The sequence below is a fragment of the Coregonus lavaretus genome (genome assembly GCF_964263955.1).
Source record: "Coregonus lavaretus genome assembly, chromosome: 2".
NCBI classification, from domain to species: domain Eukaryota; kingdom Metazoa; phylum Chordata; class Actinopteri; order Salmoniformes; family Salmonidae; genus Coregonus; species Coregonus lavaretus.
In genome coordinates, this window is record NC_139989.1 from 19658912 (window position 1) to 19678853 (window position 19942).

Genomic DNA, 19942 nt, shown 5'->3' on the forward strand with positions numbered 1-19942 from the left:
AGGCTCTAGGATAACACTGTCTGAAGTGATGATCTGCCTTATGTCATGTGTGTGTGTTAGAGGTCTTCGTGGATCCACCTGTACCCGAGACCTGCGCGGGTCCAGATCCAGAATTTTAAATAATTTATCGGATCTGATATGATTGTCACGGGTACAGTATGTGTAATTTTAACTGGCTCGTGCATTTCCGAACGCAACTCCTGCAGTAGAGAAAGAGAGAGAAATTGTATAATTTATGCTGCTGCTCTTGCTTTTCACGAGAGTTGAGTGTGGTGTGTGTAGCTTGTTGTTGGCCAATCGTAAATCATCAAAGCGGCAGTAGGCTACTGTCATAGAGCTTCGCTCCATGTGTGGCGAAAAGTTAGGAGATATTTAATCAATGGAAGATGGGATTAAAATTACGGAATTAAAAATTAAAGAAGAAGGATAGGCTACAACAACCAAGAGCCATCAGGTAGGCTGGCTGCTACTTAATATTCTGAATTGAGTAATATTCTGAACTGCAGCCTCAGTTAGTCTAGCTAGCTTAACTAGCTTCTTGTCCCGGTTTGATTCAAACAAGCAGTCCAAGACAGGTACTACTCAATCATCTTTGACAATAAATAACCTAGCTATGGCAGCTATTAGTCTACTATAGCGTGAATCGGCTTGGTTGCTGTCTCTCCTCTCCCTTCTGCTCCCTAAGTCACTCGCTCACTGTATGGTCCCTCCCATGCCTGCTAGAGCGGCACGTCTCTCCCTCCTCTTGCACTGTATCAGCTCCGGTTAATAAAGTAACGTTAGTTAAAACTATTATTTTCCTGCTGCTTTGCTCACTCGGATTGGATCGGACCGGGTCTGGATCCAAACAGGTTTATACGGAACCTGTATTTATTTATGCATATTGGGTCCAGGTGGGAAAGCCCCAGGTCCATTTCAGGACGTGAAGACCTCTAGTGCAAGTGCGTGCTTGCTGTGTGTGTGTGTGTGTGTGTCCTGTCCTGTCCTCACTGTGACCTGTTTGAACACAGGGAACCAACCGCCACCTGCAGTGAGAATGCAGTCAGTCAGCACAGCAGTTTGGAACTGTTAGTGAAGTGACTGTACATTTTTCCTGATCAGAGTTTATCCTGGTCAGATCAAATGGCCAGGAAAAACTCTTGGCCCTAGGTAGGCTAGGTATGACTATGGGCCACTGGTGTGTCTTAAATATGCTGAGTCACTGCTTCAATGCTATTCTGCATGTGTTTCATCCAAAGTAGTATAATTTCTCCCTAATGCAATGAGGAATAGTCTGCTGAGACAGTGAGTTATGAGAGTGGCAGAAGATTAATGACCAGACCAGAGTTTTGGCTCCACCACTGGACCACTGCCTTATTGACCATAAAAAATATTATTGTTCTATGTAATTATGCTGCTAGGATCCACTGGTGTACAATATAGCCTGTTTCTCATTTCAGTTTAACTACTTAAAAAAGTCAATAGTTGAGAATGTCTTGGCTTACAAATTATATTGAGGAGAGAGCAGAATTATTGCGCTAATAAAGGAGTTATATTGTAATCACCTTTTACATTTTTGAGGAAAGGAAAATATCAGTATAATAAAAAATGGCTTTTAAATCTATGTTCTTTTAATTTCATTATTCTATGTATTTGTAAATTGAATAATTTTGATATTATTGCTTTATTTCTCTTAGAATAAAGTGTACCTATTTCACTGCGACAAAAACCAGCCTATTCCTCCTATACTGTAGCGCTTTACTCATCTCCCCTCTTCCTCTTTATCTTTGCTCCCAAGGGGTCTCTTACTCCTACCTGCAGGGGCAGCCAGTGGCTGAGGAGGATGTGGCAGTGGATGTGAAGTTGTACAGTCACCGGTGGAGGAGGTGGCTGTCCCCAGAACAACCACATAACATGGACAGTAACAGGGCCAGCCAGGACCAGGATCAGCAGGACCAAGACCAGGGTCAAGACCAGCCTGAGGGGGCCTTTCCAGGCCTGCTCTCAGCACAGGACAGCCAGGACACTGACAACAGCTCCCAGATAGAGGTACAGTACACCAACAGTGTTTCCCCTACATATTATTTGATATTTTTAGCACCAAACCTGTTTACCATGAACTAGTCCTTTTTGGGAAGTTTTTTCTGGGTAAGACCTATTATTGGATTCCTGGATTCCTGTCATTGTTGTTGAGCTCCTCATACTTTCCTTTGTTTGCTGAAGCGCGGAGGCCTACCAGAACTTTGTTACTTCAGGGGGCTTTGTGTTCCGCCAAGGAAAAGCTATTTAGGGGAAACACTTGGGCCCACAGAGTGAACACCCCAGGTAACCCTCTGAGACAGGGAGGGAGAATGTCTGGATTTACCTGTGAGGTCTCTATTAGAATATGAACAGAGCCTAAACTGCATTAGTTCCTCAATCCTCTTTAATCTAGAACTAGTCCCAAAACTATTCCTGGGCAACTCCCAGAGGAGAAAAAGTAGACAACCCGAGAACAGAGTGATTAGATGATAATGAAAAACAGGACTAGGGGAGCTTTTGGTGGATGAATACTTAATATCAAATTAAAGCTCAGCACACCCCCAGGTAGGCATTCATCATAACCTGCTGTTATAAATATTCCAAAAACATGCATGCCTGTTTGCAAGGCACTAAAGTAAAACTGCTAAGAAATTGGCAAAGAAATGAACTTTATGTCCTGAATATAAAGCGTAATGTGTGGGGCAAATCCAACACAACACATCACTGAGTACAACTCTTCATATTTTCAAGCATAGTGGTGGCTGCATCATGTTATGGGTATGCTTGTCATCGCCAAGGGAGTTTTTTAGGATAAAAATAAACGGAATAGAGCTATGCACAGCAAAATCCTAGAGGAAAACCTGGTTCAGTCTGCTTTCCAACAGACACTGGGTGACAAATTCACCTTTCAGCAGGACAATAACCTAAAAGACAAGGCCAAATATACGCTGGAGTTGCTTACCGATATGACAATCAATGTTCCTGAGTGGCCTACTTACAGTTTTGACTTAAATCGGCTTGGAAGTCTATGGCAAGACTTGAAAATGGCTGACTAACAATGATCAACAACTAACTTGACAGAGCTTGAATAATTTAAAAAAGAATAATGTGCAAATATTGTACAATACAGGTGTGCAAAACTCTTAGAGACTTACCCAGAAAGACTCACAGCTGTAATCACTGCCAAACGGTGATTCTAACATGAATTGACTCAGGGCTGTAAATACTTATGTAAATGTGATATTTCTGTATTTGATTTTCAATACATTTGCAAAAATTTCTAAGAACATGTTTTCACTTTGTCATTATGAGGTATTATGTGTAGATGGGTGAGAAAAAACATATATTTAATCAATTTAGAATTCAGGCTGTAACACAACAAAATGTGGAATACGTCAAGGGGTGTGAATACTTTCTGAAGATACTGTATTATCTTCAGCACCATACCAGTGTCTACATGAAAGCGGCACGTTTTTATGGTCCTAACAAATGGCATCATGAAATTGCATTAAAAGGTAAAAACTGCAACGAGTTTATAGCCAGGGAGAATACATTTCCCTGCTCCCTCCGTCACCTTGAATCTCATTTGAAAATCACAGTTTTTTACATCATCAATTTTATTTCCTTCTTATCTTTTTAACTACATAATGTAGAAATGTGCTGTTTTCACAGAGACACTGGTATGGTGCTGGAAGTAATGATTATGGGGTTGAAAAGTGGTTGTATTCCCCCTTAACTTTGACATCCCCCTCGAAAGTCACAAGGCAATAGACCAGCTGGAGATGAATTGCTGGCTCTTGGTCTGTGTGTCACTGTGTCCCTTTGTAAATGAAAGGCAAGGACCCAGGTCCCTTGTTATTGTGCCTACTAGCCCAGCTCACCGCTGCAGCCTAGCGCTCAGGCAGTCGTAACGATGATGGCAGTGCGACTGGTCCAGACGGATCGTTAAGTCTCTGTGTGCCTTCAAATCATCTCAGGTCTGCAGCCCCAGATTCGCTCTGTGTGATGACAGAAGACGCTTTGATCTTCAGCTAAACACACACATGCATGCACGCACACACACATACACACATGCAGCCACCCACACACACACACACACTCACACACACATACAAACACATGCATGCTAACACACACACACATGCACAAACACACACACACACACACACACCATGTGCGCCCACACACACACCACCAGGCGCGTAACTTGCGGGGGGGAGGGGGGACAGGGGGTCATGACCCCCTCAATATTAGAAAGAGGTAAATTTGACCCCCTCAATAATATACCATTATGAGTATGATTGATTGGAAGAAAAAAATATATACTCTAAAGCACCAGGCAACTACTGGCTTTATGTGGCTTTTCACCACAGTGCTACTCAGTTCCTCATTTTATGATTGGATAGCCCTGCCGGCAAATATGCTTTTGGTTGCGCCCGGTCCCCACTCCCCAGAGGCAGCTGGCCCATGGCTTGTAAGAAGAACGGAGCAATGCGCAATTTCTTCTCTTTCCCTTTTCGCGTGCGCTATGCTCTCTCTCTTTCTCTTTGTGGTGTTTGCTGAGGAGAGGTAGCTATATTCACAGCACTCCAATGTGTAAATGTTTGGAAATTGTAAATGAGTAAAAGGTCATGAACATTTCATAAATGTATTCCTATGTTGTTGTGTAACTAGCGAACTACTGGTGATGAGATAATATTGTGTAAAAATAGTTTTATACCAAGTGATGCAATGCTAGTTTGGCTATTTTAGCTAGGCTAATGTTAGCTAGCTAAGCTACCACCAAAGCTAGCACAGTATCTAGATCTCCACCTTTTCCTTTTCAACTGCAGTTTCAGATGAGCAGCACTCAGTGAGTCAGTGTTCACCCTAGTGAAAAAGTAGCTAATGCCCTTAATGGAGGTGCACAACAATACCAAAGAGTAGAAAATATTTTTTGGGGCATAGAATTGTAAGTAAATGAATGAATGGCTACATAGCTAGCTAGCTAACTACACTGTACAATTCATAATAGACTGGTACTATGTAATCAGATAGCTACAGTTGAAGTCGGAAGTTTACATACACTTAGGTTGGAGTCATTAAAACTCGTTTTTCAACCACTCCACAAATGTCTTGTTAACAAACTATAGTTTTGGCAAGTCGGTTAGGACATCTACTTTGTGCATGACACAAGTAATTTTTCCAACAATTGTTTACAGACAGATTATTTCACTTATAATTCACTGTATCACAATTCCAGTGGGTCAGAAGTTTACATACACTAAGTTGACTGTGCCTTTAAACAGCTTGGAAAATTCCAGAAAATGATTTAATGGCTTTAGAAGCTTCTGATAGGCTAATTGACATCATTTGAGTCAATTGGAGGTGTACCTGTGGATGTATTTCAAGGCCTACCTTCAAACTCAGTGCCTCTTTGCTTGACATCATGGGAAAATGAAAAGAAATCAGCCAAGACCTCAGAAAAAAAATTGTAGACCTCCACAAGTCTGGTTCATCCTTGGGAGAAATGTCCAAATGCCTGAAGGTACAATGTTCATCTGTACAAACAATAGTACGCAAGTATAAACACCATGGGACCATGCAGCCGTCATACCGCTCAGGAAGGAGACGCGTTCTGTCTCCTAGAGATAAACGTACTTTGGTGTGAAAAGTGCAAATCAATCCCAGAACAACAGCAAATTACCCTGTGAAGATGCTGGAGGAAACAGGTACAAAAGTATTTATATCCACAGTAAAACAAGTCCTATATCGACATAACCTGAAGGGCCGCTCAGCAAGGAAGAAGCCACTGCTCCAAAACCGCCATAAAAAAGACTACGGTTTGCAACTGCACATGGGGACAAAGATCGTACTTTTTGGAGAAATGTCCTCTGGTCTGATGAAACAAAAATAGAACTGTTAGGCCATAATGACTATCGTTATGTTTGGAGGAAAAAGGGGGAAGCTTGCAAGCCGAAGAACACCATCCCAACCGTGAAGCACGGAGGTGGCAGCATGATGCTGTGGGGGTGCTTTGCTGCAGGAGGGACTGGTGCACTTCACAAAATAGATGGCATCATGAGGAAGGAAAATTATGTGGATATATTGAAGCAACATCTCAAGACATCAGTCAGGAAGTTAAAGCTTGGTCGCAAATGGGTCTTCCAAATGGACAATGACCCCAAGCATACTTCCAAAGTTGTGGCAAAATGGCTTAAAGACAACAAAGTCAAGGTATTGGAGTGGCCATCACAAAGCCCTGACCTCAATCCTATATACAATTTGTGGGCAGAACTGAAAAAGCGAGTTACACCAGCTCTGTCAGGAGGAATGGGCCAAAATTCACCCAACTTATTGTGGGAAGCTTGTGTAAGGCTACCCGAAACGTTTGACCCAAGTTAAACAATTTAAAGGCAATGCTAACAAATACTAATTGAGTGTATGTAAACTTCTGACCCACTGGGAATGTGATGAAATAAATAAAAGCTGAAATAAATCATTTTCTCTACTATTATTCTGACATTTCACATTCTTAAAAAGAAGTGGTGATCCTAACTGACCTAAAACAGGGAATTCTTACTAGGATTAAATGTCAGGAATTGTGAAAAACTGAGTTTAAATGTATTTGGCTAAGGTGCAAGTAAACTTCAGAATTCAACTGTAGCTAAACATATTGCCAGTAAATAAATCATTTAGCTAATAAAAGCAGCATCTAATTCATGTTAATAAGCTAACCCCATTGTTAAGGTCAGCCATTTTTGTCATGATAATGGTATTTGGTCATATGATCATGGCAGGGTTCAAAGACAGGCAATAGAGAGGGTGAGAGAGAGCACCACCCATGTTGAGTCAGGGAGAGGACGAACAGGTCATCAGGTGAGAATTTGTTTTAAAAGGCACTATCAGTTCAACTCGTCATCTTTGCTGACTGTAGCCCAAGTACTATGACAAAACAGTTGTTGCCTACATTCTGATTTAATTTGGTTGTCATGGAAGGGGTTAGAGACAGTCAGTGGAGAGAGCTAGAGAGAGAACACCGCCCATGTTGAGGCAGGGAGAGGACAAACAGGTCATCAGGTGAGAATTTGGAATGTAGTGGTGAGAAAACTATGGTGAACACACAAATTTGAATATTTAAGTGTGATCCTAAAACATGTGTTGTAGATAGATGTATTATTGTTTAAGTTTAGTCATATTTTGCCAATAGAAAGTAAGACCATGTTGGTTGTCATCACTTACGTAACACAGTTTCTCTGCCCCCCCCCTTTAAAAAATGTGTCAGCCAGACAGTCACTCACAAAGTATACTACCGATCGCTGTCCATGGTGCTAAGATTGCAACATGTCTATGTGGCTGCATGTCTTGAATCGATGATAGGATTTCTATGGTGCCAGGGCATAGCTTTGCTTCAGCTAATGGATAAATGTTTATTGGTCGGCCTATTTGGTCGTCATTTTCTCAGGTTAAGCCTAACATTTTACGAAGCTATACACAGTGTCACATTGCTGCCATTTTTAGACTGCTGGCTGGTGGCAATAATGTAATTACTCTTTCAGTAATTACAGTTGGAAATTCAAATATTGCAGATTGTCAAAGACATTTTCGATACAACAGAATACGAATCAGCTACCAATAGATTTTTTAGAATATACAGCTGTCCTCATTGCCCTGTATTCATGCCCTGTATTCACTCGCCACAATATTGGTTTTGAACGTTCTTTTTGGACTAATGCCCGACTGAGCATTCTACTCCATGCATCGTCAATGTGTGCTGATGAAGATGTAATCAAAAGTGCATTACAGTGGCTTGGAAATACAATGACATTCAAAAGGAGGCAAGTAATTAGTAGGAAAGCCTTATGTCATTATTTTGGTGTCACCAGATTGACTTTAGATGCAGTATAACGGTAGCTAGCTAGCTAAGATTGAGTGGAGGCCACCGGATTTTAGCTAGCTAATGTTAGCATTGCTAGCTATTTTTGACAAACTAAAGACAACATTGCCATCTGTCTAAAGTCAATTTGACGACATGATAATGCTGACAAAGTTGTTTCCTACTAAATATCGTATTTCCAGGCACTATAGTGTAATTTAGACGAAACAGTAGTTGGCCTCCGTCCAGAATGACTGTGCTTATCACCACTTTAGGGCACCACTATGGCGCCGCCGGTAGAGGGTGGCTTGAGAACATTCATAACAATGACATGACGCGACCGAGTGCATGACATGAGCCCACCTCGCGCTGACATCTCCAAGCTTGGATAGAAAGTTGTTGTTACTAGGGATACTAGGGATGGTTTCATTATGCAGTGTACTATCCATAGCTATATACCATCTTTAGGTGCGATTTAGGTGCTATTTATAAACTTTATACATGAAATTAGATCCACCTTGAGAGACTCCCCTACTCTCCTTAAGTCCTCGGTCTGTAGGTGTCACGATCGTCGAAGGAGGAGGACCAAGGCGCAGCGTTGAAGGTGAACATATTTTATTTAATAGAGTAATCACCCGAACAAAACAACAAACGATACGTGCAGTCCTACGGTACAAACCAAAAGGAACAAGATCCCACAACCACTGTGGGAAAACAGCCTGTCTAAATGTGGTTCCCAATCAGAGACAACCAGCAACAGCTGACACTCGTTGCCTCTGATTGAGAACCACTCTGGCCAACATAGAAATGCAACAACTAGAATACCCAAAGGAAACTCACACCCTGGCTCAACATACAAGTGTCCCCAGAGCCAGGGCGTGACAGTACCCCCCCCTAAAGGCGCGGACTCCGGCCGCGCCAACCAAACACCACAGGGGAGGGACCGGGTGGGCATTCCACCTTGGCGGCGGATCCGGCTCCGGGCCTGATCCCCACTCCCTCTCCAAACCCCCAAAGTACCCCTGGTCCGGTCTGGCCCCGCTGGCCGGAGCTGGACTGCACACTGGTGGAGCGGATTGCTCTAGCTCCGGCGTGAAGCAGCTGACCGGTGCCGGACCAGGCACCGGTGGAACATGCACGGGCCGTGCCGGACTGACGACGCACACTACTGGCTTGGTGTGGGGAGCAGGAGCGGGCCGGACCGGGCTGGCGACGCGCACCATTGGCTTGGTGCGGGGAGCAGGAGCGGGCCGGACCGGGCTGGCGACGCGCACCATTGGCCTGGTGCAGGGAGCAGGAACAGGCCGGGCCGGGCTGGCGACGCGCACCATAGGCTTGGTGCGGGGAGCAGGAACAGGCCGGGCCGAGCTGGCGACGTGCACCATTGGCTTGGTGCGGGAAGCAGGAACAGGACGGGCCGGGCTGGCGACGCGCACCATTGGCTTGGTGCGGGGAGCAGGAACAGGCCGGGCCGGGCTGGCGACGTGCACCATAGGCTTGGTGCGGGGAGCAGGAACAGACCGGACCGTACTGGGGACACACACCACTGGCCCTACGCAGGGATCTGGAACGGGCCGGACCGGACTGGTAACACACCCCAGTACCTCTCGCCGTGCCTCTACACCTTCCTTCCCCTCTTTGACCAGTGGCCCCCGTAACCTGGCGGCCTCCTCTGCCAACCCGCTGGGCCGCTCTATCGCGGTCTCCTGCTGCCCCGTATTTTATTTAATAGAGTAATCACCCGAACAAAACAACAAACGATACGTGCAGTCCTACGGTACAAACCAAAAGGAACAAGATCCCACAACCACTGTGGGGAAACAGCCTGTCTAAATGTGGTTCCCAATCAGAGACAACCAGCAACAGCTGACACTCGTTGCCTCTGATTGAGAACCACTCTGGCCAACATAGAAATGCAACAACTAGAATACCCAAAGGAAACTCACACCCTGGCTCAACATACAAGTGTCCCCAGAGCCAGGGCGTGACAGTAGGGCCAGGTTGCGGGCCCGACTATTTCCTATACTTAGTATTTATTGCCAACCCAGACAATCTTTCCTGATACATTGTGCATTATATGTCCATTGTGTTGCATACAATTTAAACGTAGTCTTGAATGATGCATGCCAAGATATACTGTACCAGATATAAGGGACTGTTAATATTGCAACCACACAACTCAAACATCGGTTCACCAGTATGAACCAAAATCGCAAACCGCTTTTTTTGTTCAAGCCCTCAACGACTCTTGTCTGCTAAATATGATAATCTACTTGCATCTGCCAATTAATTGGCTGTCCAGTATCCAGACGTCCTGTCCCCAGAGCTTCCTATACAGTTAATCTCTTTCCGTAACGTGTTTAAGCTGGCAATTAAGGAGAATGAGAGGATCCATTAAAGATGTTGCAGAGCTGCTGTATTTGAAGCACTCCTCCCTTCTGCTCAGTTTCCCTGATGTTGCTAAGGCAATCAAGCTGTTTTTACCATATCTGTAACTGTTGCTTCTGCAGAGAGATCGGTTTCAAACTAAAGTTCATAAAGAACTACCTAAGAAGCATTAGGCTCTCGGTCTGATATGAGCTTTTGAACACCTGAGGAAGCACCACTCATTGCACTGGCGCTGTCGTAGCCTTGACCACGGCATTCTTTCGCCGATATCCCCCTTATTTTTCAAGACCTGGGACACTTTTTCAGTCACATTCCTGAAGCCCAAGAAACAAACACTTCGCTTCCTAGTACATATGGAAATACTTTTTTTTACTATAGACCTGGGTTCGATCCCAGGCTGTATCACAACCGGCCGTGATCGGGAGTCCCATAGGGCGGCGCACAATTGGCCCAGCATCGTCTGGGTTAGGGGAGGGTTTGGTCGGGGGTTTTACTGGGTTCATTGCGCTCTAGCGACTCCTTGTGGCGGGCCGGGTGCCTGCAGGCTGACCTCAGTCGTCAGTTGAAAGGTGTTTCCTCTGACACATTGGTGCAGCTGGCTTCCGGGTTAAGCGGACGGGTGTTAAGAAGCACGGTTTGGCGGGTCATGTTTCGGAGGACGCATGACTTGACCTTCGCCTTCCGAGCCCATTGGGGAGTTGCAGCGATGAGACAAGATCGAAATTGTGGAGAAAAAATACGAACAAATAGACATCGATGACGGGCGCATGGGCCCCCAGAGCTTGTGGGGCCCCCCCACCTTACAGGGTGTCCGGTACACCAGTGGTTGTCCTGTTAATCATATGATGCAAAATACATAATAGGGGGATGATTTCTGTAGTTTGAAAGTTACATATCTTGAAAACCTGATTGCTGACAAGCAAAACATTTTGGGACTAAAGGTCTTCTCAGGTAAACCACAATGACTTTCAGGTGTGGTACAAAGTGTGGGAATGAACTAACATTAAACCCATTGCATTCAAGATTTTATATTGATTGTGTGACGAATTCCTTGTTCATCGTGACAAATAGCAAACCGCTGAACCAGTCAGTACATGTTGTCCCTAATCATGGCTTGGGAGTTGGGAAGGCTTGGCAGCCATGCGTTTGTTGTGGTGTTGTGGTGATATTGCTGTAGCGTTGTGAATGAGGTGAATGTGGTGCGGGATGATTGTGGCGATGATGCCATGTTAAATTCCACATGGCTTTATCAAAGACTGGATCACCTCATCAGTACTAAGCAGCAGCATGTCAACAAACAGACACACGGACTAGTCTCAGTATAAATATAATCAGTGCTTAATTTGTAAATCGAGAGGTGCTGGAACAAAAACTGAGCGTGGGGGGGGGGGGGGGGGGGGGGGGGTTTGGGGGGGGTGACCTGGGGAGCTCTGAGGTACTGGAACGCATGAGAAAAAAAATAACCTTCTATAATAAAGCATTGCATGCATATCATCACATTTGCGTAGTGGCATAGAGCAGTAGAGTAGAGGCACAGAAGTTGCACACACGGGGGGAAAAAAATTGTGGCCTAGGGTCCGGGATGTTTTTTGCCTTTTATAAACGCATTTCATGGAATTCTACGTCATTTTACATGACTGGAAACTTTGGCTTAATCTATTTTAATGCTGCATTCAAAACAACTGGGAACTCGGAGCTGGGAAATCTCTGACTTCCGACTTCAGTGCGTTCAAGATAACTGGGAAATCGGGAAAAAACGAGCTGAGACTGGGAAAATTTGTGTTGAATGGTCATCCAACTTGGAATTCCAAGTGGAGAACTCTGGCCACTTTCTAGAGCTCCGACATTCCGACCTGAAGATCACTGACGTCATGATTCGACCTCGTTTTTTTCAGAGTTCCCAGTTGTCTTGAAAGCACCATAATATCGCACAAATAATTGAAACGGCAGTCTACTTTGACACTGACAAACTGAGAATCTGAGATCAATGAAAACGACCTTGTCTTGAATCCATCAATAGCCTAGGCCTAGGTGTGTGTAGACACATATTATATGCTACAATATGAGGAGGAAATTATTGTCCTAAAAATGACTCACGCAATCATGCATAGCTCACTAGCTGGTGATGGTCTATGCGCTCATGCCAAAGCCTCGTTCTCTATTGTTTTACTTTGTAAAACAATATTTGGAAATTGATCAAATATTTTGGTAGCCTACAGCTGACAGATTAGTATTTTCAGCAAGAGCCATTTTCTTTCCAACCTGTGTTTTCCCGCAATTGTAGGCTATTTTAAATATTGCGAAAGGCCAGTTTTGTCTGCATGCTGTTTGTTCACTGACAGATTTGCTGCGCGTTCCCAACTGTAGGCTATGCCTTGTTATGGGGCTACACTCCACAGATAGGCTATTTTTAAAAGAAGCTATTCATCCTCTGTGGCAAAATGTTAGGCTTTCTCATGGTGTAGAAGGCTATTCTGAATTATTTCATTTATTTCTGAACAGACAGCAGTAATTCTATAACTTTGGCAACAACAAAAAAATCAATTTATCAGGCATGCTGCAGCATCTCCAGAGCCCTTTGCCTATGATTCTAAAAGGAAATAAATTATGAAGTGCAATGCTGGAGAGATGAGAGTTGCAGGCTCATGTCTATCAGAGCAGAGGGAGAGAGATCATAGAAATTGAATCTCATTCTAGATCTGTGAGAGATTTTTCATGCCACAAGAGGTAACGGATCTGGCCAAAAAGGTTCCGGAACGAAACAGTCCAAAACGGAGAGGTGTATCCGGCTCAAATTTAGCACTGAATATAATACAATTTACTGGATGTTGGCTTATGTCTTAGTGCTGCACTCCGTTAGTTTATTTATCCTCGTATACATTTCTTCCACTACCATAAAAATACTTTGGACAGCCGAAGCAAGCACAATTTTTTTCATCAGAAAGATTACACTTTCTAGTTCTATTTTGTCAGTGTTTCCCCTATATTCACTTAGCAGTGGCGGGCCACCGTTGCCGCCACTCCAAAAAATAATTATAATAATAATAAGGATGGTTAAACGTTTTCGGTGACAGAATCACACTCTACACTCTAAAGACTCTGTTAGACCAGTGCTGGGCAGAAGGAAGGAGGAAAGGTGTCAGCAGCCTCTTATTAGTCTGGGGATGTGAATATAAAATATTGTAGCCTTCTTCCTGAAGACAGGGAGGCATATTGGAAGGGGCAGGTGGGGCAAAGGGATGAGGGTGGTGCAGGCAGCTTGACAGAGGAAATGACGGGGCTAATAGCCACCACTGACACACACAACACAATAACAATTGAGAGGCGCTCCTCTTGGCCGCAGAGACAAAATTCGACACATTTTGCCATAGGGCGGAGAGAACATTTAAAAATGTTAAAAGGAATTTCCTGCAAATCTATATATATTTTTTTAACTTTAGAGCTAATTTCCAGCAATTATTCTACACATTTTGCCATGGGGCTGAGAGAAAATGTGCAGTTTTAAAGCTAATTTCCTGAAATTCTACACATTTTGCCATGGCTTATGTCGTGTTCTTATGCTATCTGAGTGACTCAAATATTATAACAAAATCCCTGGGTGCCCCATGCCATGGCATTTTAGGGTCTCCCTGACTGTGTAGTTTTTATTTTGGTGATTGTTAGTTCTTAAAGATACTTTATATCTGGTTTTAGTCATTTAAGTTTACACTGAAAACGTTTTACCATCCCTACAATTATTTTTTTCATATCTTCTGGAGAGGCGGCAACGATATAGGGGCAACACTGACAGTATAGAACTAGAAAAAATGTGTTCTTGCTTTGGCTGTCCAAAGTATTTTTATGGTAGTGGAAAAAGTTTATACGTTTAAATAAACTAAAGGAGTAAGACATAATCCAACATCCAGTAAGTGGCATTATATTTATACTGAGACTAGTCCGTGTGTCTGTTTGTTGACATGCTGCTGCTTAGTACTGATGAGGTGATCCAGTCTTTGATAAAGCCATGTGGAATTTAACATGGTGTCATCACGACATTCATCCCACACCACATTCACTTCATTAACAACTCTACAGCAAAAATTAACAGTCAACATAACACTGCAACAAAATACCCCAAATGTTAAAACTGTCAAATGTTCTCTCCGGTCTCAGAATGTATTTCAGGATTATTTGTGTACTACTTATTGCATTTAACTGTTTCTTTTAAAATCTTTTTAGAATTTTCAAGTATAATTTATTTAAAAGTCGGTTTCTTACAGTAAGAAATGTGTCAATAATTAATTGTATTTAAGTGTTAAATTAGTTTATCTCCAGTATTTTTCTTTGTTGTGTACCCAAACTTCCTGAGGAGCAGGGTTGAGGGTCAATCAATTTAAATTCAGTCAATTCAAAAAAATTATTACATTTCAATTTCAATTATCCTCAATGCTTCTCTGAAAAATGTGGAATTAGAATTTCAGTTTACTTCCTGAAATAACTTAATTGAAAAATGGAATTGATTGAATGTCAAGGTGACGTGTATGCGGTGAACGAAGTCAAGCGCAGGACACCGAGCTACTGGCAGATGTACTTTACTAGCACAGTAAAGGAACATACAAAACAAAACCTCCTAACAGGGAGGAACAATACGCGCATACGAACAGCAACTGCCGACCTCACGGAAAACAATCACACACAACAAACAATGAGAGACAGGGGTACTTAAAGGGAATACAATGTAACATAATGGGAAACAGGTGTAAACAATAAAGACCAAACAAGACAAACACTGAAACATCGATCGGTAGTAGCTAGTACTCCGGGGACGACGAACGCCGAAGCCTGCCCGAGCAAGGAGGAGGAGCAGCCTCGGCTGAATCCGTGACAGTACCCCCCCCCCCCCTTTGCCGACCCCGGCCTCGGGGACGGCCAGGAGGACGCGGAGCAGGGCGAGTCGGATGACTCCGGTGGAAATCCCTCAACATGGAGGGATCTAGGATGTCCCAACACCGTTCCTCCGGACCGTACCCCTCCCACTCCACGAGATACTGCAGGCCCCCCATCCGACGCCTCAAATCCAAGATGAACCGGACTGAGTACGCCGGAGCCCCCTCGATATCCAGTGGGGGCGGAGGAGCCTCTCGTACCTCACTCTCCTGGAGTGGACCAGCTACTACCGGCCTGAGGAGAGACACATGGAACGAGGGGTTAATGCGGTAATTAATGGGCAGTTGTAACCTATAACATACCTCGTTCAATCTCCTCAGGACTTTAAATGGCCCCACAAACCGCCGACCCAGCTTCCGGCAGGGCAGGCGGAGGGGCAGGTTTCGGGTCGAGAGCCAGACCCGATCTCCCGGTGCATACATCAGAGCCTCACTGCGGTGATGGTCGGCGCTCGTCTTTTGCCGCCTGATAGCCCGTTGCAGATGGACATGCGCAGCGTTCCAGGTTTCTTCCGAGCGCCGAAACCACTCGTCCACCGCAGGGGCTTCGATCTGGCTCTGATGCCAAGGTTCCAGGACCGGCTGATACCCTAGCACACACTGAAAAGGCGTAAGGTTAGTGGAGGAGTGGCGGAGTGAGTTTTGGGCTATCTCTGCCCAGGGGATATATCCCGACCACTCCCCCTGCCGGTCCTGGCAATAGGACCTCAGAAACCTACCCACATCCTGGTTCACTCTCTCCACCTGCCCATTACTCTCGGGGTGAAAACCTGAGGTAAGGCTAATCGAGACTCCCAGACGTTCCATAAACGCCCTCCAGACTCTAGAGGTGAACTGGGGACCCCGATCAGACACTATATCCTCAGGTACCCTGTAGTGCCGGAAGACGTGTGTAAACAGGGCGTCAGCAGTTTGTAGGGCTGTAGGGAGACCTGGCATAGGAATGAGACGGCAGGCCTTCGAAAACCGATCCACAACGACCAAGATCGTCGTGTTCCCCTGGGAAGGGGGAAGGTCCGTGACAAAATCCACCGATAGGTGAGACCACGGCCGTTGTGGAACGGGTAGGGGTTGTAACTTCCCTCTGGGCAGGTGTCTAGGCGCCTTACACTGGGCACACACCGAGCAGGAGGAAACATAAACCCTCACGTCCTTAGCTAAAGTGGGCCACCAGTACTTCCCACTAAGGCAGTGCACTGTCCGACCAATACCAGGATGACCAGAGGAGGGTGACATGTGAGCCCAATATATCAATCGATCACGAACCTCGAGCGGCACGTACTTCCGACCCTCTGGACACTGTGGGGGAGTAGGATCGGTACGTAATGCCCGCTCGATGTCCGCATCAACCTCCCACACCACCGGTGCCACCAGACAAGACTCCGGAAGTATGGGAGTGGGCTTAATGGACCTCTCCTCTGTGTCATATAGTCGGGACAGGGCGTCTGCCTTAGCGTTCTGTGACCCTGGTCTATAGGTGAGCTTAAATACAAATCGGGTAAAAAACATAGCCCACCTTGCCTGGCGAGGGTTCAGCCTCCTCGCTGCCCGGATGTACTCCAGGCTACGATGGTCAGTCAGAATGAGAAAAGGGTGTTTAGCCCCCTCAAGCCAATGCCTCCACACCTTCAGGGCTTGAACCACAGCTAACAGCTCCCTGTCCCCCACGTCATAATTGCGCTCCGCCGGACTGAGCTTCTTAGAATAGAAAGCACAGGGGCGGAATTTTGGTGGCGTACCCGAGCGCTGAGACAGTACAGCACCGATCCCAGCCTCGGACGCATCCACTTCCACTTGGAACGCCAAAGAGGGATCCGGATGTGCCAGCACTGGAGCCAAGGTAAACAGGTCCTTCAGATGTCTAAAAGCCCTGTCCGCCTCAGCCGACCACTGCAGACGCACCGGATCCCCCTTTAGCAGGGAGGTAATGGGAGCTGCTACCTGTCCAAAGCCCAGGATAAACCTCCGGTAGTAATTGGCAAAACCCAAGAACCGCTGCACTTCCTTCACCGTGGTGGGAGTCTGCCAATTACACACGGCTGAAACACGGTCAATCTCCATCTCCACCCCTGACGCGGACAACCGATGTCCCAGGAAGGAGATGGACTCCTGGAAGAAAATACATTTCTCCGCCTTCGCATACAGGTCATGCTCCAACAGTCTACCAAGCACCCGACGCACCAGGGACACATGCTCGGCTCGTGTAGCAGAGTATATTAGAATGTCATCAATATACACCACTACACCCTGTCCATGCAAGTCCCGGAAAATCTCGTCCACGAACGATTGGAAGACTGAAGGAGCATTCATTAAACCGTATGGCATGACGAGGTACTCATAGTGACCCGAGGTGGTACTGAATGCTGTCTTCCACTCATCTCCCTCCCTAATGCGCACCAGGTTGTACGCGCTCCTGAGATCCAATTTTGTGAAGAATCGCGCCCCGTGTAATGACTCCGTCATACTAGCAATCAGAGGGAGAGGATAGCTGTATTTGATTGTGATCTGATTGAGACCACGGTAATCAATACACGGGCGTAAACCCCCATCCTTCTTCTTCACAAAAAAGAAACTCAATGACGCAGGGGAAGTGGACGGCCGTATGTATCCCTGTCTCAGAGATTCGGTGACATATGTCTCCATAGCCGCCGTCTCCTCCTGAGACAAAGGGTACACATGACTACGAGGATGCGCAGCGCCTACTTGGAGGTCTATCGCACAATCCCCCTGTCGATGAGGTGGTAATTGAGTCGACTTCTTTTTACAGAAGGCGAGTGCCAAATCCGCATACTCAGGTGGAATGTGCATGGTGGGAACTTGGTTCGGGCTTTCCACCGTCGTTGCCCCAACGGAAACACCTACACACCGCCCGAAACACTGATCAGACCATCCCTTGAGAGCCCTCTGTTGCCATGAAATATTGGGGTCATGAGGTGTTAACCAGGGAAGCCCCAACACCACGGGAAATGCAGGAGAATCAATCAAATACAAACAAATTATCTCCTCATGGCCCTCCTGCGTTTTCATCCTGAGAGGCGCTGTGACTTCCCTAATCAATCCTGACCCCAAAGGGTGGCTATCTAGGGCATGGATGGGGAAGGGCACATCAACGGGTACAATAGGAATCCCTAACTTATAGGTGAACTGGCGATCGATAAAATTCCCAGCTGCGCCTGAATCTACTAGCGCCTTATGCTGGGAGTGAGGAGAAACCTCGGGAAAACACAACTTTAATACACATATGCGCAACAGAGAGCTCTGGGTGAGTTGGGTGCCTACTCACCTGGAATGACTCATCAGTGCGCTGCCTACTGCCTCGATTCCTAGGAGACCCTCCCCAGCACCGACCAGCAGTGTGTCCTCTGCGGCCACAGTTGGTGCAGGGGACGGCCTCTCTCCTGGTCTCTCTCCTGGTCTCCCTAGCACCAGCACCTCCGAGCTCCATAGGGGTCGGCTTGGAAGTGCTGGGGGATGGAATGGACGGCCCTGAATCCGGACGTCCGCGGGTAGCCAACAGGGTATCCAGGTGAATTGACATGTCCACCAGTTGGTTGAAGCTGAGGTTGGTGTCCCTGCAGGCCAATTCCCGACGCACGTCCTCCCTCAGGCTACATCTGTAGTGGTCGATGAGGGCCCTCTCATTCCATCCCGCGTTGGCAGCCAGCGTCCGGAAGTCCAGTGTGAACTCCTGTGCGCTCCTCCTCCCCTGTCTGAGGTGGAATAGACGCTCACCCGCCGCTTTACCCTCTGGTGGATGATCGAATACTGCCCTGAAGCGGCGGGTGAACTCCGCATAGTTGACAGTAGCGGCGTCTATTCCCCCCCACTCGGCGTTGGCCCACTCCAGCGCCTTGCCGGACAGACAGGAGATGAGGGCGGACACGCTCTCGTATCCCGAGGGCACCGGGTGGATGGTTGCCAGGTAGAGTTCAACCTGGAGCAGGAAACCCTGACACGTGGCAGCTGTGCCATCATAAGCCCTCGGGAGCGAGAGCCGAATCCCACTGGACCCCGGAGGTGAAGCGATGGGCATCGCCGATGGTGGTGGTATCGTCGGAGGAGGTGTAGGCAGACCCCCTCTTTCCCATCGCTCCATAGTGCTCACCACCCGTTCCATGGCGGTGCCGAGAGCCTGGATCATGGCTGCTTGTTGTTCGACGCGTTCTTCCATTGATCCAGCTGGCACCGCCGCTCCTGCTGACTCCATGTGTGGTGTGTGATTCTGTCAAGGTGACGTGTATGCGGTGAACGAAGTCAAGCGCAGGACACCGAGCTACTGGCAGACGTACTTTACTAGCACAGTAAAGGAACATACAAAACAAAACCTCCTAACAGGGAGGAACAATACGCGCATACGAACAGCAACTGCCGACCTCACGGAAAACAATCACACACAACAAACAATGAGAGACAGGGGTACTTAAAGGGAATACAATGTAACATAATGGGAAACAGGTGTAAACACTAAAGACCAAACAAGACAAACACTGAAACATCGATCAGTAGTAGCTAGTACTCCGGGGACGACGAACGCCGAAGCCTGCCCGAGCAAGGAGGAGGAGCAACCTCGGCTGAATCCGTGACATTGAATCCAACCTTGCTGAGCAGCTCATGCTGTAGGAGCGAAAACATCTATGCTTTGTCTGGTAATAAACCTGTATACGAGGCCTCTTCATAGTCGAGTGGCTGCAGTAGCTTTACTGGCACCTGCTGAGCTCTTGGCTTACTTGGCTCCTAGGAGTAAATCAACATATCTCCTGAGTGGCGCAGTGGT

General features: G+C 46.3%; 1 protein-coding gene across 1 annotated transcript in view; it reads left to right on the top strand.

The window, feature by feature from the left end:
* The window catches only part of plxdc2b (plexin domain containing 2b), a 196634-nt gene that overhangs the window by 57315 nt on the left and 119377 nt on the right, over window positions 1-19942 (top strand). The window contains exon 2 of the mRNA XM_084144470.1: window positions 1778-2028. Within this exon, the coding sequence (XP_084000596.1) occupies window positions 1778-2028 (251 nt within the window). The remainder of the gene's footprint in view (window positions 1-1777; window positions 2029-19942) is intronic.